The following is a 21,938-nucleotide window of genomic DNA, read 5'->3' on the forward strand; positions in this document are numbered from 1 at the left end:
TTCTATTCGGAACGTTAAACTGTAAGCGTGTTAGTAAGTGCTGGCTATCTACATCACCATTAATAAAATTGTGTAGGAAAACGACACCTAGCATTGTTCTACGGTTTTTTAAGGAGGGTAAGTTTATTAGTAGGAGTCTACTATTATACGAAGGTAGGTGAAGATTTGCGTCCCAGTTAAGTCCCCTAAGAGCAAATAATAAGAAGTTTTTTTGTACGGATTCTATGCGGTCTTGATGAACACCGTATTGGGGACACCAGACACATGAACCGTACTCCAGTATCGGGCGGACCAAGGATATAAATAAGCTTTTAGTAATGTAAGGGTCGTTAAATTCCTTTGCCCATCTTTTAATAAAACCGACAACACCTTTAGCCTTATTAACCATTTAAGAAATATGGTCGGAAAATTTAAGTTTTATGTCTAAGAGGACACCAAGATCATTAACCTGAGTTAATTTTTCTAAGGCAATCCCAGAGAGATTGTACGAAGCCTGGTGAGGACTAGTACGATAAAAAGACATAAGTTTGCATTTTGATCCGTTAAGTACTAAGTCATTAGCTAAGGACCATTTTTGAAAATTGTCAAGATCCGACTGGAGTCTGTTTTGGGCAGACGGGAACTTATATTGCAGACAAAGCTTAACATCGTCTGCGTACATTAGTACCAGCGCGTTCGTTATGGATGGGGGCAAGTCATTTATAAAAAGAGTGAATAGTAATGGGCCAAGATGGCTTCCTTGAGGGACACCAGATGTGGCACGGATGTGGCACCAGATGTGGCACGGACACCAGGTTTGTGGCTGATTAACCCATCCTCCCCACATTAAAGGATGGGCTTTTAAAAATAATCCTTTAAGAGCAACCTACACATCTTCTCGCACTCCCTGGCTGATGCAATCACCAGCTGCAGAGTCCTAGACAAACACTCCTTTTCAGACCACCGCTATATTGAGCCGTAAATTTTGAAAACTTCACCAAGCAAGCAGTTCGAAATCCTGGAAAGGCAAACTGGGAGCTCTATAAAAAGATACTAGATAGATCCTTAGGTGAACCACCTTCAGAGATTATCGAGACTTACGAGGGGCTCAACGCCATGGTAGATAAGCTTACTGCGACGAGCGCAAAAGCATACCACAGGGCCTGCCCCAAGAAAAGAATAGGTAGCAGCAGATCGAAGAAGCCTCCATGAAGGACCTCGTCGTTAGCCCCCTTCAAGAAAAATGCACGTAGGGCCTTTAACCACGCGCACCGTACCAACACAGACGAGGCGTGGGAGGCCTATAAAGCTGAACTCAGGCATTATAACAAGGAATTGCAAAAGGTAAAGAGGGTTGCCTGGACCAATTTCTGCACCAACATCAAGGAGACATCAGAGGCCGCCCGCCTAAGAAAGATTCTCTCTACTACAGCCCCCATCGTAGGTTATATTAAGAACACGGATGGGCGGTGGACGACCTCAAGCCAGCAATCCCTGGAGACCCTTATCAACGTACACTTCCGGGGTTGCTCATCGGAAGAAACAACCCAGGTGATGCGTAGCCAGGGCCATCAGGGCCTACTCAACTACCTACTTAGTGACAGAAATCTTAAGTGCGCAATAGAAAGCTTTAAACCCTTCAAATCTCCGGGCCCAGACGGTATTACAGCTGTGAAAAAAAAAATAGCACCACCACCAGACAAAATTTTTCAATTGCCATCATAATCATATTTTTAACTTTAGGAAATCGATTTATACTTTTTTCAAAATCGAAGACCCTCAAGATAATAGAAATTAACGAAAAAACATAAGTTTTTTAGATGTTCTTAAGTTATTTAACAAAATTTATTAAAGTCTATAAAATTAAACGAAAAAAATAATAGCACCACTTTTCAAAAATGGATTTTAAATGCTAATAATGACTAATTCGTTAGAGATTCATTAGTAAACAATATTGATATATTAAAAATATATCTATATGCGTTGATTAGTATTTGGTAGCGCATCCTTTGTTGGCTAAAACAGCTGCACAACGTCTTGGCATTGAATCTACTAAGTCCTGGCAGCGTTTTTTGGGTATATTAGTCCAGGACTCCTTAATAACACCCCAAAGGCAATCGATAGTCGTTGGTTTGCTATCAGCAACTGCCTTCTTAACGTCGGACCACAGATTTTCAATTGGATTTAGATCCGGCGACTGCGCAGGCCACTCCAAAACTTGTACAGCATTGTTGAGGAACCACTCCTTTGCCTTTTTGCTTGTGTGTTTTGGGTCATTATCCTGCTGGAAGACCCAAATAAGAGGCATATCATCTTCTGCGAAGGGTAACATTACAGATTGCAAAATATCCACATAGACGTGTTGATCCATTATAGATTTTATCCAGTGTATAGGACCTACTCCATTATATGAAAAGCACGCCCATACCATGACGCAGCATCCTCCATGCTTTATAGTCTTTGTGGTGTACTGGGGCTTGTATTCTGAATTCTTCGGACGTCTGACATACGATCGGGATCCTTTACCACCATACATGACCACCTTGCTCTCATCGGACCATAAAATATTCCTCCATTGCTGGGGGGTCCAATTTTTATGCTCCTTAGCAAACTTAATACGGTTAGCAATATGCCTGGCATTTAAAAGTGGGACTTTTCTTGGGCTGCAGGCTTTCAGATTATGTTGCCTGAGATATGTGCGCACTGTTTGATCCGTTGCAGCAATATTCAGGTCCTTTTTTAGATCTGTAGCAGGCTTGAAAGGTTCCCTTTTGCTATGGCGAACCAACCTTTTGACCTCTAGAGGGGTCATAGAAGGCTTCCTACCGCGTGTTTCCTGGTTTTTCTTATAGGTTATGGCGTTCCTTATCATTTTATTTGAACATCCAACAAGTCGACCCACTTCTCGAAAGGATTTTCCATCCTTGATCAACTTTTTGATCAGGTCACGCTTTTCATCCGTGCAGTGTTTTCCACGACCCATTTGAATTTTTTTTTTTAATTGAAATAATTAAATTGAAGACAAATTTGTAAAACACGTGCTTTAAGTCGCTGAAATGTTACCATTTCTTTGTGAATTCTTTAGAGATGGAAAGTGGTGCTATTTTTATTTTCGTTTCTTTTGCGATCTTTTTTAGTAAAATATTAAAAAAAAATATTAAAACAAGAATTTGAGTAACTATAACTCTTTTTTTGTTTAGTAAGAATATCATTCTACATAAAAAAGTTTTATTTGAATAAATTGGTAACATTATTACTATTTTTTTTAAAGCCCAATCGAAGTGTGATGTAGTGGTGCTATTTTTTTTTTCGCAACTGTATATATTTTTTTATATGCTTAGTTATGTAGGTTTGTAGCAGGGAGTTCTTAACGAGCGCATTAACATCAAACGCGCACATTTTATGGCCTGTCAACCGATCTGTTGTCCACATAGATCGATCGATAGCTTCTCCAGCTCGTGGCGACAATGAACCTCCGCCACTCTCTCCACTAGCACAACAAACTCTTCTAATTTTTTTGCCCAATCTGGGAATCACGAAGAATTAGAAATAGAATTAGAATTAGAAACTTAAGCAAGAGCGGGATGAAAAGACAGCTCATCCTCCGCTGTTCGCCGGCTGGCCCTCAAATTAATATTTATATTTATTATCATTATTTTGTGCAAACTTGTTCTTGGCCATTTCGATTCGTTTCGTTTCGTTTCTAAACGTGTTAGAAAGGCTTGTCTTAACCCGGCTGGTCTTGGCAATAGAACTTGGCCGGAGAGACATATACATTGGTATATAAAAAGTCGGTTGCCGCACAAGCTCTCTTATTTTAGTCCCAGTCCGGGTCCCAGTTCCAGTCCCCGGGTCTTAGTCGCAGCTCCCGATCTCGGTTTAGTGATCATTCAAGCGGAAACATTCAATAAAAACCGCCACGACTATTGGCTAAGAATCGATTGAAAGTGCCGACTAAAAAGTGATAGACAAAGGGATCTCCTTAAAGTTATTAATTTTTGAAAGTGAAAAAGATATCATGTCTTCGATGGTCATTTCCTGGACTGCCTGCGTGGCCATTTTCCAGCTGATGGTGCAGTTGGTCCTGGCCAAGGACTTCAGCTGGTGTGATCCCAGTCTGTGTGAGCCCACCCAGAGGCACATTGCCTGCCGGAATACTGGTGTAAGTTATCATCCAAATTATTATACTTTTAAAATCAATATTAAATAAATCATTCCTGATTTTAAACAATGAAATACATAATTTTGTAAATATATAGCTGAATTAAACATTTTGGAAAACTGTTTTAAAAAAATTCCCATCTGAAAATGAATTTAGCTTTTTAGCAATATGTAAACTGACGACATGTGATTGATTTCAGTGCAGTGAAAAGATTTCCGTAATCCAAAAACAAAATGCCTTCGCACTAGGCAGAAAAGTGTTGAAACTATGTTAAGTGTTGTTAAACTACGCAAAATTTTTCTTGTAATTGCCTTGCCTATGCTGGGAGCTGCACACGTATATGACATTGCTCTCGCCAGTACACACAAAACCCCATGAGATAGAAGCTTGCCAATTGCTCGTGCACACAGCCAAGCATTGCGAAAACTCCCCCTCCCCCTAAAACCGGCTCCCAAGAAGCCACGAATTACTCTCGTTCCCCTTCCATAGTCCCTCCCATTCCATAGTCCCCTATCACCACAAGCCCATATCAAACAAATCAATCCTCCTGAGGAGGCGACCACCACACTTAGACCGCATTCGGTCCCTTGTGATACCGTAGGCCGGATCCGAAGTTCCCTTTATCCGCGGAGAAGGCAGCTAGCAAGCCTTAGCGTAAGAAGAATATTCATTCAAATAAAGACATAGAACCGAACAAGTCGTATTTTAACTCTACGTGGCATCCAGTTCTTTATGGCATAAACCATAAGAGCCATAGAACTGGATGTCACTCAACTGATCCAATACCTACTGGTAACACTACAGTAGGGCTGGAGAATGGCATAGAAGATTCTCGACAGTTTCTTCTTATTCGTCCCTGCAGCTGCGGCATTATTGACTCCTCTTAGTGTGAAGCTATGTGTGTTTAGGTATTTTAGTGCTCCCCTTACGCTGCCCATATGATGCAGTGAAAGAGAGAGGCTTTAATGCCTAGTTGTTCGGAGTACATCGCTCCAACTACTTCATTGTTTAGTTTTTAGCCATCAGTACAGAAGATTAGAGCGTTCTCTGGGCCTGGGATTTGATCTCCCGGAGTACAGTAGTCTGTACTGCTGGGAATGAGTGGGTCATTTAGTAGAATGGTGGAGTGGCCCTTGTAAAGGTGGCTCCATTGCTGAGTTTCCCTTAGCTTGATAGCTCCTACTTTATCTTATTCAATACTAGCTAGTCCTGGATTTGGTACGTTGAGTATGGCATTTAGGCCTTCATTCGGGGTGGATCGTAGTTCACCGCTGATACATAGTGCTGCTACACGCTGGATTTTTTCCAGCTTCTTAAGAAGATTTTTCTTTTTGAGGGCTGGCCACCATACCAGCACTCCGTACAGTAGTAAAGGTCTGAATATTTAGGCGTCTACTTAGGGGACTATTTATGGGTCTGACTAGGGTTTGTATTTACTGCTGAACCGAACTAGGTCTGTTTGCAACTCTGTCTACAGGTAAGCAGCTGGTCAATGAGTCCCACCATATCATCTACCCCAAGAGTCCTCAGGGTGCTCGTTATGGTGTTCGGGAGAAGGTTGTTGAAAGCTCCTTCTATGTTCAGAAAGGCTACCAGGGCGTATTCCTTTTGAGAAAATACTTTCTCTACTTTGTAAATGAGCGCGTGGATGGCAGTCTCGGTGGATTTACCCTTTTTGTACGCATGCTGGGTTAAGAGTTGATCTTGGTATAGGCCTATGACTCTACTAGCCTCTTAAGCAGGAAGGATGAGAGACTGATAGGTCTGAAATCTGTGGGGGTCGTGTGTAATATAATAGTTTGCCCGCTTTAGGTATGAAGATGATTCGTGGGATTCTGGCTAGGGGAGCTAGCTTTTAAGGAGCCAGTTGGTGGCAATGTCTCCTGCTTGTTGGATTTGTGCTGGTATTATCTCGTCGGGACCTGCCGATTTATAGGGCTTGAAACTGTGTATTACCCAGTTTAGAGTTTTCTGGTCAATGTCTAGTTTGAAGTTTGTGGGAGGGGCTTTTGTATTGGGCGCGTCCGCTTCCGGGGTGCAACCTGGAAAGTGGGTTTCTAGCAGTTTGGCTAGAGATCCTTCACTAGTCTTGGTCCAAGTGCCGTCTTCATTTTTGAGATAGCTGATTGGAATAGAATTCTCCTAAGCCTTGCAGCTTAGGCTGTAATTTCGATGTCTGAGCAGACGGAGTTCCATGAGGAGCGCTTTGCTTTGCGGATGGACTTTTTATATAAGGCCAAAGAGACCTTGTATTCGGTACAAAGTGTCTCCTCGTTTCCGGCTTTTGCCCTATTGAACAGGGCTCTGCTTGCCGTCTGGAGGGTCGCTAGCTCTGTGGCTCTATTTCGCTTTTTTTGATTTGTTCTTGGGCATGCTTTTTTGAGGGAATTGTGGCAGGTTTTAGTGAATTCTTGCGCTAGTGTGTTAACACTATCCAAGTTTTGGGGATAATCAGGTGGCTTTTATGCAATAGTTTGAGAAGATTTGATAATACTTGAACTTTTAAAACAAATACATTCTGAACATGAATCTAACAACCCAACCTCTTCTATTCAAAACAAACCAACCTCTCTAACAACTAACTCCAATACTTTACAACCAAAAGTTTCGTCAATCCTTAACTACCTTAGTATCCCCACTAGACGTTATATATTTTTTTTCCACTTTCTCTTCCCATTTACGTCTATTACAAGTCTACAATGGAACATGAATGTTTTTTTTTTACAGTTACCACAAACTACAACTATTGATAAACGATACCGACCCGGATATTATTTGCCTGCAGGAAACTCATATTATTTCCAGCCAGACAATTATTGCTTCCCCAAAGCAATTTATTGAATATTTCTATAATTTTATCTCTAATACCTATGCCAAGCACCTATTGTGCTTAATACCTATGCCTTAAATTGGCATACTTGTTCGCAAAGGCATTTCACACATGCCAATCCCAATAATTAGCAATACCTGCTCTCTTGGTATTGAAATACTAACACAATCCAATGTCTGTAATTTTAATGCTTCCCCCATCCCAATCCGTACCAGTCAACGATAACCTTTAAACAGCAAACCCATCTTATATGTTGGACAATTTTCATGCATGGAGTCCAATGTGGGGGTAACCCTTAAATAACTCTAGAGGGTATCAAATTGAAGAAGTCATAAACAGATCTTCTATATATCCTTAGTGATAGCTCAACTTCACATCACTCCACCCATAACTCCTTCACGGCTAATGTTAAAGACTCTGAATCAATTCAAGACTCTCTGTTAGTGATCACTATCCCACTATTACAGGCATTCATTCACAGCTTCCCCCAAACCAGAACATATCTGATTCAGCGTATTGTTTCATGGTGGAACCAAACGCTTCAAAACCTGAGACATAAAAAGCAATCCCTTTGGCATTCTTACAAACAAAGTCGGAGCACTGCTGCGCTGATTTCCTACAAAGCTAATCCATTATTTAAGTACTAAAGGAAAGCTAACTCTGGGTAGAGCCGAATTTTATATACCCTTGCAGTTAGGTACTAGCTTATATTATTATATATATATCGGATCGTATATAATTGGCCGATCATTATGAGAATTTCAAGCATCTTTAAAAAAAACAAACTTATGCCAATTTCGATCAACCAGTCGTATGACAGCTAATCGGATAAGGTTGCCCAAAATAGAATCTGTACCAAGTCCCATTTTTCTAACTTAAAACAAGAAAGGAAAGCTAACTTCGGGCAGCTATAAGATATAGTCGACCGATCCTGGCCGTTCCGACTTATATACTACCTGCAAAGGAAAGAAGGGTGTGTGCAAAGTTTAAACTCGATAGCTTTAAGACTGAGAGACTAGTTTGCGTAGAAACAGACAGACAGACGGACATGCTTATATCGACTCAGAAGGTGATCCTGATCAAGAATATATATACTTTATAGGGTCAGAGATGTCTCCTTCACTGCATTGCAAACTGACCAAAATAATAATACCCTCTGCAAGGGTAAAAAAAAGCAAAAGTTATGGCATTTCCGATCAAGCAATTATATGGCAGCTATATGATATAGTCGACCAATCCAGGCCATTCCGACTCAACAAAAAGAAGGATGTGTGCAAAGTTTTAAGTCGTTAGCGTTAAATTTGAGAGTCTAGATTGCATAGAAACATACGCATGAATAAACAAAAATGCTTATATCGACTCAGGAGGAGATCCCGATCAAGAATCTTTATAGGGTCGGAGATGTGTCCTTCACTGCGTTGCATACTTTTGATCAAAATTAATTATACCTGCAAGGGTATAAATATCAAAACGTGAATCCTTTGAAAAATTCACATCAAATAGAAAACCTCTAGCAACCTGGGAAGAAATCCGTCTTAGGAATACACTCCTACTAACCTATCCATTTCCGCTACAGATCTTGACTCCTACTTCTCCCTTAGTGAGCTTGAATACGCACTTTAGTATACAAAAGGAAATACTCCCATAATGATCGAATTTTATACCCAATTCTAAAACTACGTCTGAAGCTAAGTTCCGCCCATTGGAAATTTTTAACACACCCGCCCGAGGCGAACATTTACCTAACCCCATGGGAAATCCGCCATTATCCCAATTCTAAAACATAATAACCCATCGCAGGAAATAACATCTTTAAGAATCGATTAATCCCCTGTCTAAGCAAGGCCCTAGAAAAATGTTAGTCAAAAGGCTAATAAGGTTTATTACAAAATATAAACTTATCAGTCTCCACTGATAGACGACAGTATATCACTGTTGATTCCCTTCGGCATCTTCACCATTATGCATCTGACGCACCTTCTACCAAAAATCATGTAACCATACTGACAACTGATTTTGAAAGGGCATTCGATCATGTAGGGTGCACACAGTTTTGGATCAACTTTCCCGGTGTGGGATAGGTCCAAAGACTTATGATTTAGCAAAGGCTTTCATGATCAACCGTTCAGTCTGAGTAAGAGTTAACAACACCCTATCTAAATTTTATACTCTCCATAATGGCATTCCAAAAGGTTCGCCCCTCTCAGTAGTGTTGATTATAATCGCCTTCCGGTCCTTATTCTTATCATTCTTAGACACAAACAAATGTAAGCTCTTCCACATTTGTAAAAAAAACAACGAAGTCTATACTCACAGTTATCGTGTAATAACCTAGAAGAAGAACCTTATATTAGGTCATTAGAAAATATTCTTTATTATGTATTTTTGTATCTCTGATTTTGTTGTGTATACAGTTGTGTCTTTTGTGACATAATATTAAATTCCTATGACCTAACCTATATATTTGACTTACATAGTTCATTGAACCACCTCTTAAAAACAATATTATTCTTCAATTGCGCTTTTTGAATATTCATATATATATTCCCTTCCTGAGTTCTATTCTCCGGTCGATTAATCCCGTTACATTGTTAATCTGAAGCGGTTATTCGTCACGGCGTATCTCTTTTGTTACGACTTCACTTCGACGTGCCTGATCCAAACGTGCCTCTCTACCATAAATTTCTAATTTATCTCTTCTCGCTCTCACTACAGTGGACAAATCTCTGTCTAATTTACACTGCTAAGAAATGCAAGTTTGGAGGATCCATCATTGGTGACACGTATCTGTCCTGCTGGTTTTGCAACAACTGCTCACATATTAAATGTGCTGGTGGTGGGCACAATGGACGGATAAGCGATCTTATCACAAAGAATATTGGTCTGACATGCTCTTGTATTGCCTGTAGAGAGATTGAGTCTGAGATGCGGACTTTCATGAAGCAGACGAGAAACGGCTTTCTAGATGTCCATAAGCAATTTTTTGGCACTTAATGAGCAATTCCTTAAACTTGAGACCCAATTCCTTGGTCTCAAGTTATTAAGTGAATCTCCAAGGAGAAAAATTCCAAGCAACAACCCGATGGGGGTCAATTTATTGGGTACTCTTGCTTCTCATGCGATTCATTCGGATACTTTTTTAAGGCCTAATACTTCATCGCCTACGGTTGTGCCTGTGGAAGTGATCCATTCACCAAGTCAGCCAATGGAATCGTCAAGGATTCTTGGTCCACCTATTGTCTTGGATCCTCCATCGTTGGAAAACCTGCAGGTTCCTTTTTTGCACTCAATTAATGCATTAATAACCTCTTTTGAATTTGATGCTATTGCACTTACTGAAACCTGGCTTAATTCCTCTGTCTCTGATTATGAAATTTTTGTTCCAAACTACACTGTGTTTCGATTGGATAGGCCTTCTTTTGGTGGTGGTGTCCTCATTGCTGTTAGTATTAAATACTCGGCTGAACTAATAACTTTCCCGAATCAGTTTGGAATCGAGTTTATCGCAGTAAAAATAACTGTTGGTCCGTCTCATATTTTCATGACCTGTTCTTATATACCTCCATCGGTTGATGATACGGTATACTTTCATCACCTTAATGCTATCAAGTACGTTTTATCATTAGTCAATGACTCTGATTCCGTCCTAATCATGGGTGATTTCAACCTTCCCCAAATCTCCTGGATCCCGTGTGAAGATGACAATTCCTTGCATTCTAGCTGCCATAACGACTTCATTGATGAACTAATTGAAATTGCTCTTTCCCAAATTAACCCCATCCTTAACACACTTAGCAGGTCCCTAGACCTTATTTTCTGTAATAGAATATCCTCTGTCACTGTAAATCGGTCTTCACCACTATCGCTTCCTGAAGATGTACACCATCCCACACTATTGGTTTCGGTGTTAATTGATGTCCCTAGTATGCATAACTATGAGGCTCAGTATCGTTCTAAATGTTTCCGAAAAACGGATTACAACGCTCTTCGCAATCATTTAGCCGGAATTGACTGGGAATATCTTTCATCTTTTAACTCTATTGATGCTGCTACTGATTCTTTTTATGATGTAATCCACAACGCGTTGGACAAATTTGTTCCAGTACTTTCATCGTCTTCATCAATGAAACCGCCATGGTTTAACAAACACCTTTCTCGTCTTAAGAACAGGAAATCTAGAGCTTACAAAATGTTTCTTAAGTCTGGATCTTTGTTTCATCAGACAAACTTTCTTTACATTCGTAATCAGTTTATTCTTCTTAATAATCAACTTTATAAGCGTTACATTGTAAATTGTAAGGCTAACTTCCGAAATGATCCGAGCTCCTTTTATTCGTTTGTCAATATGAAACGTAAATCCAGTCTTTTTCCTCCTTCCCTATCTTATAAAAATATTTCTGATTCTTCAGATCATGGTATTGCAAATCTCTTTGCATCATTCTTTCAATCAACTTATTCGTCCGATTCTTATAATTTAAATTCTACATACCCTTATAATATTCCGTATATAAACAATATCTACTTGTCTAAATTTAATCATCTTGATGTTTCTAATGCTCTTTCAACCTTGGATATCTCTTTTTCTGCTGGTCCTGATAACGTCCCGAGCTGTATTCTTAGGTACTGCTCCGATATCCTATGCTATCCCGAGCTGTATTCTTAGGTACTGCTCCGATATCCTATGCTCTTACTACCCTATTCAATCTATCTTTGGACCTTTCATGCCTTCCCAAGAGATGGAATGAATCTTTTATTATTCCACTTCATAAGAAAGGTTCTAAAATACTCATTGATAACTACCGTGGTATTGCTAAACTTTCTGCTATTCCCAAGCTGCTGGAGAAAATGGTTACATTGCAACTGCAACATCATTGCAAAAGCATAATTTCCTCCACCCAGCATGGTTTTGTCAAAAATCGTTCTACAACAACCAATTTGCTAGAATTCACTTCGATCGTCCATAAGGGTTTTCTCAAACAAATGCAAACCGATGTTATTTACACCGATTTTAGCAAAGCTTTTGATTCTGTTAATCACCGTCTCCTTCTCCAGAAACTTTATCTTATGGGTTTCCCTTCTAATATCATAAAGTGGATGACTTCATATCTATCTAATCGTACGCAGCGGGTTTTGTTCAAGAACATCACATCTCAAGTTATAAAAGTAACATCTGGTGTTCCGCAAGGCAGTCACTTAGGACCTCTTCTATTTATCCTCTTTGGTAACGACTTGCCTAGTGTCGTGAGTTATGCTACTGCACTTATGTATGCTGATGATGTGAAGCTCTGTTTTTCTTACTCTGACCACTTTCTTCATAGACATCTACAGTTTGACCTTGACGAAGTATTCTTGTGGTGCTCTAATAATCTCCTCTCACTAAACTGCTCAAAATGCAAGGTTATGACGTTTAACCGTAGCATGCCTCATGTCATCTCGTACTCACTTGGGAATCATTTTTTAGATCGTGTTTCCTTAATGAATGATCTTGGAGTTCTTTTCGATCACAAGCTGTCGTTTAATGAACATATTTCTCTAACAGTTAATAAAGCCAGAGGAGTACTTGCATTTATCAAGCGCTGGTCAAAAGAGTTTGATGATCCCTTTACCACTAAAACGTTGTATATCTCTTTGGTTCGTCCGATCCTTGAATACTGTTCATGCGTTTGGAGTCCGCAGTATATGGTTCATCAAAGAAGTATTGAATCAGTGCAAAAGCAGTTTCTTTTATTTGCCTTAAAATATTTAAACTGGGACTCAGATGGTCTTCTTCCACCATATAGTTGTCGGCTAAAGTTATTAGACCTGCCACCATTGCAGGTACGTCGTACTTGTGCTGGGGCCATGCTCCTTCATAAACTCATTCTTGGTCAAGTTGACTCTCATCTTTTACTTGAAAAAATCAAATTTTCTGTTCCAAATAGGTCAACAAGGTCCTTCCGACCCCTTTGGTTACCAATTTGTAGATCAAATTTTGCGGACCATGATCCTTTTCGTGTTATTTGTAAAAATTATAATCTATTGTCCCATTTATTTTCCCCTGAATTATCCCTTGATGTAATAAAATCTAAATTGTTTGTTTTTCTTTTGAATAATTTTCCTAATTCTTAATTATAATTAATTAATTTTAAAAATTGTATATATAAATAACAGATAATTGTTACTTCAATAAATAAAATTAAATTAAAAAATTAAAATTAAAATTAAATTAAATTAAATTAAATGTAAAAGACTTTTGATTCACTAAATTGGATATAGTGGGGACATTGGTCCCGATGCGACATTTCTTTCAAATGAAGATGTTTAAAAAAAGTACCAACTGCGTTTGCCTTATTCTATTTTTTTTTTAATTTTGAAAAAATTTAAGTTTGTTCGTTTTTTTTCAGAAATTTTTTTTATTATAATAGAACATTATCTCAGGAATATCCTGTTTTATGTCGATCGGACTAAATTTGCTGAGATACCGATTTTTTAGTTTCTTTCTATCCATACACTTTCAATTGCTTTTAAAACTTTAGACGCGTTTTTCTCAAAACAACTTTTGCAAGTCGGTGCGTAACGTAACTCAAAAAGTAATTCTCGGATCTAAATTAAATTTTTCACACATCTTTAATACAAAAAATACTTGCGGATGAACAAACTTTTTTTTTTTTTAAATTTTTTTTACCATTTTAACGGGCTATAATGGGCTAATTTTTGTGTATATTTTTCGCATATTTTTCAAAATGGTTTCGTTCATCCGCACAAGAAACTAATATTTTAAGTAAATCAATTGAATTTTTTTATTTCCGATAACACTGTAAGGCCAGACTTTACGCACCGCCGACTGCCCGTTACGGGATAAATAATAATTATTTCTTAACAAAATAATTTCTAGATACTCTCCAAATATAGCCATGTATCGTGTAAAAAAAATTAATAATTATATTCACTCAGAAATGAAAAAAAAAATCGCAAAAATCGGCTTTTTTTCAGACTCTGAAACCATCCTGCCCTCTTAAATTTCAAATAACGTTTGTTCTACGATTTTTTAAATTACTTAAGGTTTACAACCAATGCACGTAACTTCACATACTATACTTCGATAGAAAAGATTTTTAAATATCTTATTAACTTTTTTAAGATCAAATTTCTACTATAAATCGTAAGAAAAAAAATATACTGAAAAAAATCTTCAAAAGATTTTTGTTTTTCAAACTTGGATCTAATGATTATATTCATTTATGCATGTGGACATATCCCTTGAGATTACGCAATTTTTTATATATCTTTCATATCTGGGAAAAGTCGCTTACTCTAGATATAGTCCGATAAGTAGAGAAACCGATGGTGCCCCGTCGCGACCGCACTTCAAAAAAATAATCCCAAACAATCCACAAACAGCTATTGGCGCTTTTACTGGCCGCTAGTGCAAAGTGCCATCAATTGTTTGCACTCCGAAAAGAAAATCCCAAGAAATTTACAGCTTCCTCTTTCCTCCAGAAGAGAGCTTTTCCAGCGACACGAGCGCTAGGTGGCGACACGCATGCCTTAGCTTCTAACGTGTATACGTACAAACATCTGTGTAATCTATGGATCATTCTCGCTTGAATTATAATGCCCAAAGTGCCGAAAAATCTAAGTTTTCCCACTATTTTTGTTCTGTAAAAGTAACGAATAATAAATATCGATTACAAATTTTTAGTAATCGATTTTTTTCTCCATAATGGTTAAACGGTAACACTCGGTTATTACCCTTTGCCTTTTCAAATTCGGCACGTAGAATAATAACAATAAATCATATAAACACGTGCCGGGTAAGAATATTTTTCATATGTAATTTTTTATACATATGTATATTGTATTTTTTCGTCACCAAAATTGATATCAGATATTTTGGCCGTGGCATGCGGGTTCGCCACCGTTATTTTACCTAGTCAAGAGGTTTTTTATTTAATTATTATATATACATCGGATCGATGTATATTCGATACACTTCTAATAATATAAAATGCTACTTAACTGCAAGTATATATCAACTTCGTTTCCGCCCGAAGTTATCCTAACTATCTTGTTTTCTTTATTATACATTACTGTTATTGCCAAATCATTGGCAATAGGCAAAGAAACATGAAAGGAAAGCTTACTTTGGGCGCAGCAGATGTTTATATACCCTTGTAGTTAAGTATTTCACCATCAAATACATTTTCTAATAAATGTTTAAAACAGCCTCCAGCATCTATAAAAATAGTAAGGTTGTGCCATTTCCGATCGTTCAGTTACATGTCAGATATTACGTTATTAATATTCTTTAATAGCAGCCAAATAAATAGACGAGTTTTAGTTCAGAATTTCCATTGTGGGTCAATTTAACCCCAAAAACGCAGCCGCTCAAATCAATGCCGAATATACAAGTGCATAACAATGAGGTTAGGCGTAGAAGCTCTACCCAAAAGCTCATGCGCTACAAATAACAACAAAGCGCATGCGAAACTGGGTGTCAGACAGAAAAGAATAAATGCTGATAACAACCGTTGCCGCTAAACATATTTTGATTATTGTTAAATGGTTTTGTTAATGGCTGCTTGGCCCAACATCGTTCCCCATTAAAATGTGGGCCTTCAATAAAAGTTCTGGAAAGGGCAGCAGTCAAATCATTGCATTGGTTATTCTGTGGGTTGTCCTCTCTAGGACGGAGCGCCGACGCTTCCCGTGATAGTTCACCGCGTCCCCAAAACACCCAGCCAAATCATGAATTATGGGCAATGGGGTGCCCATGACCTTACTGGATTTGACCAGCCGACAACCGGTAAAAAAAAAAGAAAGAAAAGCTAACTTCGGGCGGAGCCGCAGTTGATATGCCCTAGCAGTTAAGGTTGTTCCATTTCCGATCGTTCACATATATGGCGTCCATAGGATATAGTCAACCGATCCTTATAAAATTTAGCAGATCGGATTATATTCCTAAAATGGAAACCGTAGAAAGTCCTATCATTCCAGCTTAAAAAACACCAAGGTTATGCCAATTCCGATCGTTCAGTTATATGGCAGTCGGCCGATCCTTATGAAATTTGGCAAATCGGATTATTTTAAATGGTCAGCTGGTCTTTCATTTTGTACATTTGGTTCTTTTTCCTCATCGACAGCACTCGTGCACGCTCTTTCAAATATCGTTTTCGATGCTGTATACACATGTTCCACTATTTTATCAAACGCGAATTTTTTTAAGCCTTAAAGTTTATGCATTCTTGTGCGACACCCAAAAACTGGTGTGAATCAACGGTCCTGATTGGATTTCTCGTTTACTGCAGCGACACGACAAAATAATTTTAAATCCTAAACCTCGATGGCTGCTTTCGGCGAACGTTATTCTTACACAAATTGCAAATAACTAACTCCGATATTACCAAAAATACAGCCACAAACTCAATTATGCGGTAACAATGAGACGGATAAACTATAACATCGTCCGTAGTCGCAGATTCCAATTTCTGCTCACTGCGGGTCGTATTAGCTTCTCCATCGTCCGATGAAAAAAACATTCAAAAATGGATTGGCTTGGAATTTGCGCTCTCGTGGCATACCACTACGCTCACTCGCAGATTTGCTTCTATTCGCATAGGTCCATTTGAATAATAATAATAATAATATATCAAGGGGTGGAGCAAGCGGGCTCCTGGCGGTCCGGCCGCTCGTATACCTGCGCGACGCTTGCTCACTATTTCATCTGTATCTCATCTGGAGACATATTCTTGGATAGTTTAGGAAGTGATTTACGCAAAAATTATACTACCCCCCTTACCCTTGATCCCAATAACCAAAATCATGCAATTCAAAAAGGGCTACGTTTCATTTACACTGCTCAGTGCTCAAGCACCTTAGGTCAAGCACGTAATACCCTATATGTATTCATCAGACCAATTTTAATAAAATGGTTAAAAATATAATTTAACAAGAAAGTAAAGAGGGTGGAGCCGAAGTTGATATACCCTTGCAGTTAGGTAGCTTATATTATTATATATATATCGGACCGTATATAGTTGATCCTTATGAAAGTTCCATCATCAAATCAGTTTTCTACAAAAAATGTTAGAAACAGCCCCAAGCACCTTTAAAACTAGCAAGGCTGTGCCATTTCAGTTATATGGCGGCTATAGGATATAGTCGGCCGATCCCTATGAAATTTGGCAAATCGGATTATTTTATTCCCAAAATGGAATCTATACCAAGTCCCATTTTTCTAACTTTAAAAACACCAAAGACATGCCACTTCCGATAATTCTTCGACAGCTATAGGATATAGTAGGCCGATCCTTCTAAAATTTTTTTAGATAAGATATTTTGGGAGATAAAATATAACATGGGTGGAAAGTCCTAACCCTCTAACTCTAAATTCCGATCAATCAGTTATATGGCAGCTATTACAAATAACAACAAATACTATGAAACTTTCATAAAAAGGGATAATACAAATCAAACCATAAATTCAGGTCGTATATCCCGACGATGATAAATTGAATTAATACAATAAATTGATAAAAGTAACAAAGGGCTACAAATAGTTATTAAAGGAATATAATACAATTAATGATATAAGAGCTGAACTTTTGCTCTTATATCAATGATATAAGATAAGGGGTTTTGATAAATAAAAAGGCCATGAATATAAAAAAGTTGAGTAAAAAAGAAATTCACTATAACCTTCAATACGTAATGCCAAACCACTGTACTTGCAAAATTTTTCCCACATCCATACGGGGCGGAGTTTAACACTCAAATCCTTCGATATGTTGGTCCTCGATGTGCTGGTCAGCCATGTAGCCACTAGAGACTGTACGGGTTCCCTCGTGAACGCGCTTCCGCTTTTTACAGAGACATTATCCAACATTACAGTAACAACGATTAATCAAAAAACATAACTCTCTCTGCCATATTCTTAAAGACACACCACACACATGCATTAGTACTCTCTTGGCTGACCCTGTTTTATCACCATATACAATATATACAAAAATTAATACATTTTTTGAGTCAAGAAAAACTTACCAATCGTAAATAGTCGCGGTTCTAGCGTAGTGCAAAAAGTATTTCCATCCATCAATCCGATTTGTGCGTTGGCAGGCTGGTGCCTCAACAAATGTTTTTTTGGTGGTATTATATCTGCCAAAACATCCTTATGTGGATCCATCACTTCAGATACTGTCTTTGACTGAATGGTTCCAATATGATTAAGGAGAATCATAGATTCTTCTCTAACTATGGTATTGGGACTTGTAATATGCCTAACTAATTCATGAATAACTTCATATGTAGCTTTTGTTTGTAAATCAGTTATATCTTCATTTCTATTTGCTTCATTTAAGGGACTTAAACAAATTTCCAACATAGTTTTCATATTATTTTTCGTAATTTCTATCGCTCCATTTGATACATCTCCTTCTAGATCCATCAAAACAAACATAAAAGCTTTTAAAAAATTAAAGAGATGTTGGTATAAAGCTCGAAGAGACATATGTTTACATAAAAATTGAATTGCTTGGCAACCGCCCACTTTTGAATACCAAGGTCGATCGTAACACAAAGAAATCATTTTTTCAGCCAAATATTGAATTATAGGTAATTTACAGGCTCTTTCTTTGTTTCCCATTATATTGGTGGCTGTATCAAGAATAATACCCATACAGGCTATACCAGGCTTACATAACTCTTTTTCTTCGTGGCCCATGCAAGAGGCTAAAGCATCAACTAGTACCATGGGGTCTATTCCTATCGAAGCTGAATAAATCTTTTGTGGAAATGGTCCCGCTTGTTGTACTATCGCTACCATAGTGTAATGTCTCACAACAGCAGCCATTACTGGACACACAGAATCCCGTAAGTCTTTCGTTGCTGATGCAACCAGCATTCCAATTAAAGCTTTTTGGTGAGTTTCCCGCACTCTTAAATGTTTAATTTTGTGTGGAAATACAGAAGAATTTATAATATTACTTTCAATAAAATCTACATGTGTAAAAAGTTTAAGTAATGTATGTTTTTCATCATCCAAACTTATAAACGCTGCTAAAAAGCATCGGATTATTTCCCAACTCTGCCGTCTGTAAAACTGGTCAGTAGAGTTTGATCCCAGTGCTCTAAAGGCAGATTCAATGGCTTCATCAACGGGAAATTCGACTGGGTCATCGTATTCTTGAAAATATGTTATTATCGATATGGATGGTTTTTCATTCTGATTGTATTGTAATGTTTGAGGTTCCACCATCATTTTGCGATTTCCACCGCCAAATTTTCCAAGGACTCGAAAGGCAACTAAAGCTGCATTATCTTGGTTCCTCAGAGTTTTCCAAAGAGCTTGCATTAATGAAGCTCTTACTGGTTGAATGTGATCATATAAAAAGTCCGGTTGCAAATTGTCAACGCAAAGTTCCAAAGTTCGGAGTCCCTAAAAAAATTTTAAAAATCTTATAAAACAAGAAAGGAAAGCTAACTTCGGGCGGAGCCGAAGTTGATATATCCTTGCAGTTAAGGTTGTGCCATTTCCGATCGTTCAGTTATATGGCGGCTATAGGATATAGTCAGCCAATCGTTATGAAATTTAGCAGAACAGATTAGATTGCCCAAAATGGAATCCGAAAGTCCCATCATTCTAGCTTAAACAAGAAAGGAAAGCTAACTTCGGGCGGAGCCGAAGTTTATATACCCTTGCAGTTGAGTCGCAGTCCGCTAGGTGGCGCCACGCATCTTATATTATTAGATATGTAGCGGATAGTATATAGTTGGCCGATCCTTATGAAATTTGACAAATCGAATTATTTTGCCAAAAGAGGAATCCATTGAAACTCCCATGCTTCTAACTTTAATAACAACGAAGTTATAGCATTTCCGATCAATCAGTTATATGACAGCTATAGGATATAGTCGACCGATCCTGACCGTTCCGACTTATATACTACCTGCAAACAAAAGAAGGATGTTTGCAAAGTATCAATTCGATAGCTCTAAAACTGAGAGACTAGTTTGCGTAGATACCGACAGACAGACAAACGGGCAGACGGACAATGCTTACTCAGGAGGTTATCCTGATCAAGAATATATGTATATACTTTATAGGGTCGAAGATGTCTCCTTCACTGCGTTGCACACTTTTGGCCAAAATCATAATACCGCCTGCAAGGGTATAAACATTAAAGAAGAGGTAACATCGGGCGCAACCGAAGTTGAAATACCCTTGCAGTTCAGTAAAAGTTTATATTATACGATATATATCGGATTGGCCGAGAGAATTTCATTAAAAAATCAATATGCAAAAAAAATATGAAAAAAGTCCCAAACTTCTACCTTTCCATCAATAAAGTTGTGTCGTATATCCGTCGTTCCATCTGTAAAATGTCACATGAGTACACCGATATATTGGATATAGTTGGCAGATCTTACTAAGAATTAAATTAAAACCCAAAAACAGACAGACATGCTTATCCTGATGAAAAATATACATATACTTTATAAGGTCAGATATGTCTCTTTCAGTGCGTTGCACACTTTGGCTAAAATTATAAAGTCCTCTGCAAGAAAACAAAAGCATCCGCCGCAGACGATATTTTATTCACTTTTTTAAATCTTACTGGTTCTCGAATTTCTTTTTAGATGTTTATTTTGAATATATGTATTTATAAAAATACCCTTATCGAATCATCTAATATGTCACTCATATGGGTTCTTTATCAGAACAATGACACAAAAGGTAGCAGAGAATTGGTAGCAGTTTATACTAGGGGTGACCAAGCACTGCTTTTGACAGAGCAAAATCCAATACCGATGCACAAAATCACAAATACAGGGTGCTCTGCCTTTTATGTCGGAATGTAAACATGGAATAACTTTGAGAAAAAACAACCGATTTCTATAACTAATGTATTTCGATTCAGTTTGGTTCCTTACAATTTTTTTGGGCTAGTTTTTGAAAACAATATCAATTAAGTGGCCACCTTTATTAGCAATTACAAAATGACTCCTTTTTTCTGTGTTTTCCATTACCTTTCCTAGCATCTCGGGTGTTAAAGCGTCGATTTCAGCACGAATGTTTGCCTTGAGCTCGTCAATAGTTTGAGGGTGGTTGGCGTTAACCTTACTTTTCAGATAACCCCACAAAAAGAAGTCCGGGGGGGGTTAAATCAGGTGATCGGGTGGCCAATCAATGTCGCCTCTTTTTGACACCAGACGCCCCGGGAATTTTCGTAGCAGAAATGCAATTGTTGCGCTTGCAGTGTGGCATGGTGCACCGTCTTGTTGAAACCAGTAACCATCTAGACCTTTCTCACGCATTTGCGGGCAGACATAATGAGCCAACACCCACCGATATCGATTTCCATCGACAGTTTCGTTTCAAAGCAGAAAAAAGGAGTCATTTTGTAATTGCTAATAAAGGTGGCCACTTAATTGATATTGTTTTCAAAAACTAGCCCAAAAAAATTGTAAGGAACCAAACTGAATAAAAATACATTACTTATAGAAATCGGTTGTTTTTTCTTAAAGTAATTCCATGTATACATACCGACATAAAAGATCGAGCACCCTGTACATACGTGTGATAGTTCTTTTTTTATTTCTATTCCAACAACAAAATGTCCACGCACTAGGCAGAAAAGTGTTGAAAATTTTTTAAGTGTTGTTAAGCTATGCAAAATCATTATTTTAATTTGCCTTGTCTATGCTGGGAGCAGCACACGAATATGACTTTCTTCTACCCATATGACAGAGCAATCCAACAACAAAGGAGGAAACAAAGAAATGGCTCTGGGCGCCCCTGGTTTGTACTAAATGTGAGCTTCAGAGCATGGTCAGATAAATTTACTATGTCCATAGAGCAATATCAATACTATGTCTTCCCTACCACCGACCACTGAAAAAAGCCTGTGAACTTATTTGAATTACCTAGTTATCTGACCTTAATCCTAACGAAAAAAATTGGTCCGATGACCTCCTTGACGTCCGACC

At 38.1% G+C, this 21,938-nt stretch overlaps 1 protein-coding gene across 4 annotated transcripts in view; it reads right to left on the reverse strand.

Moving 5' to 3' along the window:
* The window catches only part of LOC26514407 (transcription-associated protein 1), a 185,419-nt gene that overhangs the window by 61,709 nt on the left and 101,772 nt on the right, over positions 1–21,938 (reverse strand). For all 4 annotated transcript variants that reach the window (XM_044715309.1, XM_032455637.2, XM_032455638.2 and 1 more), the window contains one exon: positions 17,994–19,386. In XM_044715309.1, coding sequence (XP_044571244.1) covers positions 17,994–19,386 — 1,393 coding nt within the window. The remainder of the gene's footprint in view (positions 1–17,993; positions 19,387–21,938) is intronic.

This window comes from Drosophila ananassae, chromosome 3L (assembly GCF_017639315.1).
Source record: "Drosophila ananassae strain 14024-0371.13 chromosome 3L, ASM1763931v2, whole genome shotgun sequence".
NCBI classification, from domain to species: Eukaryota; Metazoa; Arthropoda; class Insecta; order Diptera; family Drosophilidae; genus Drosophila; species Drosophila ananassae.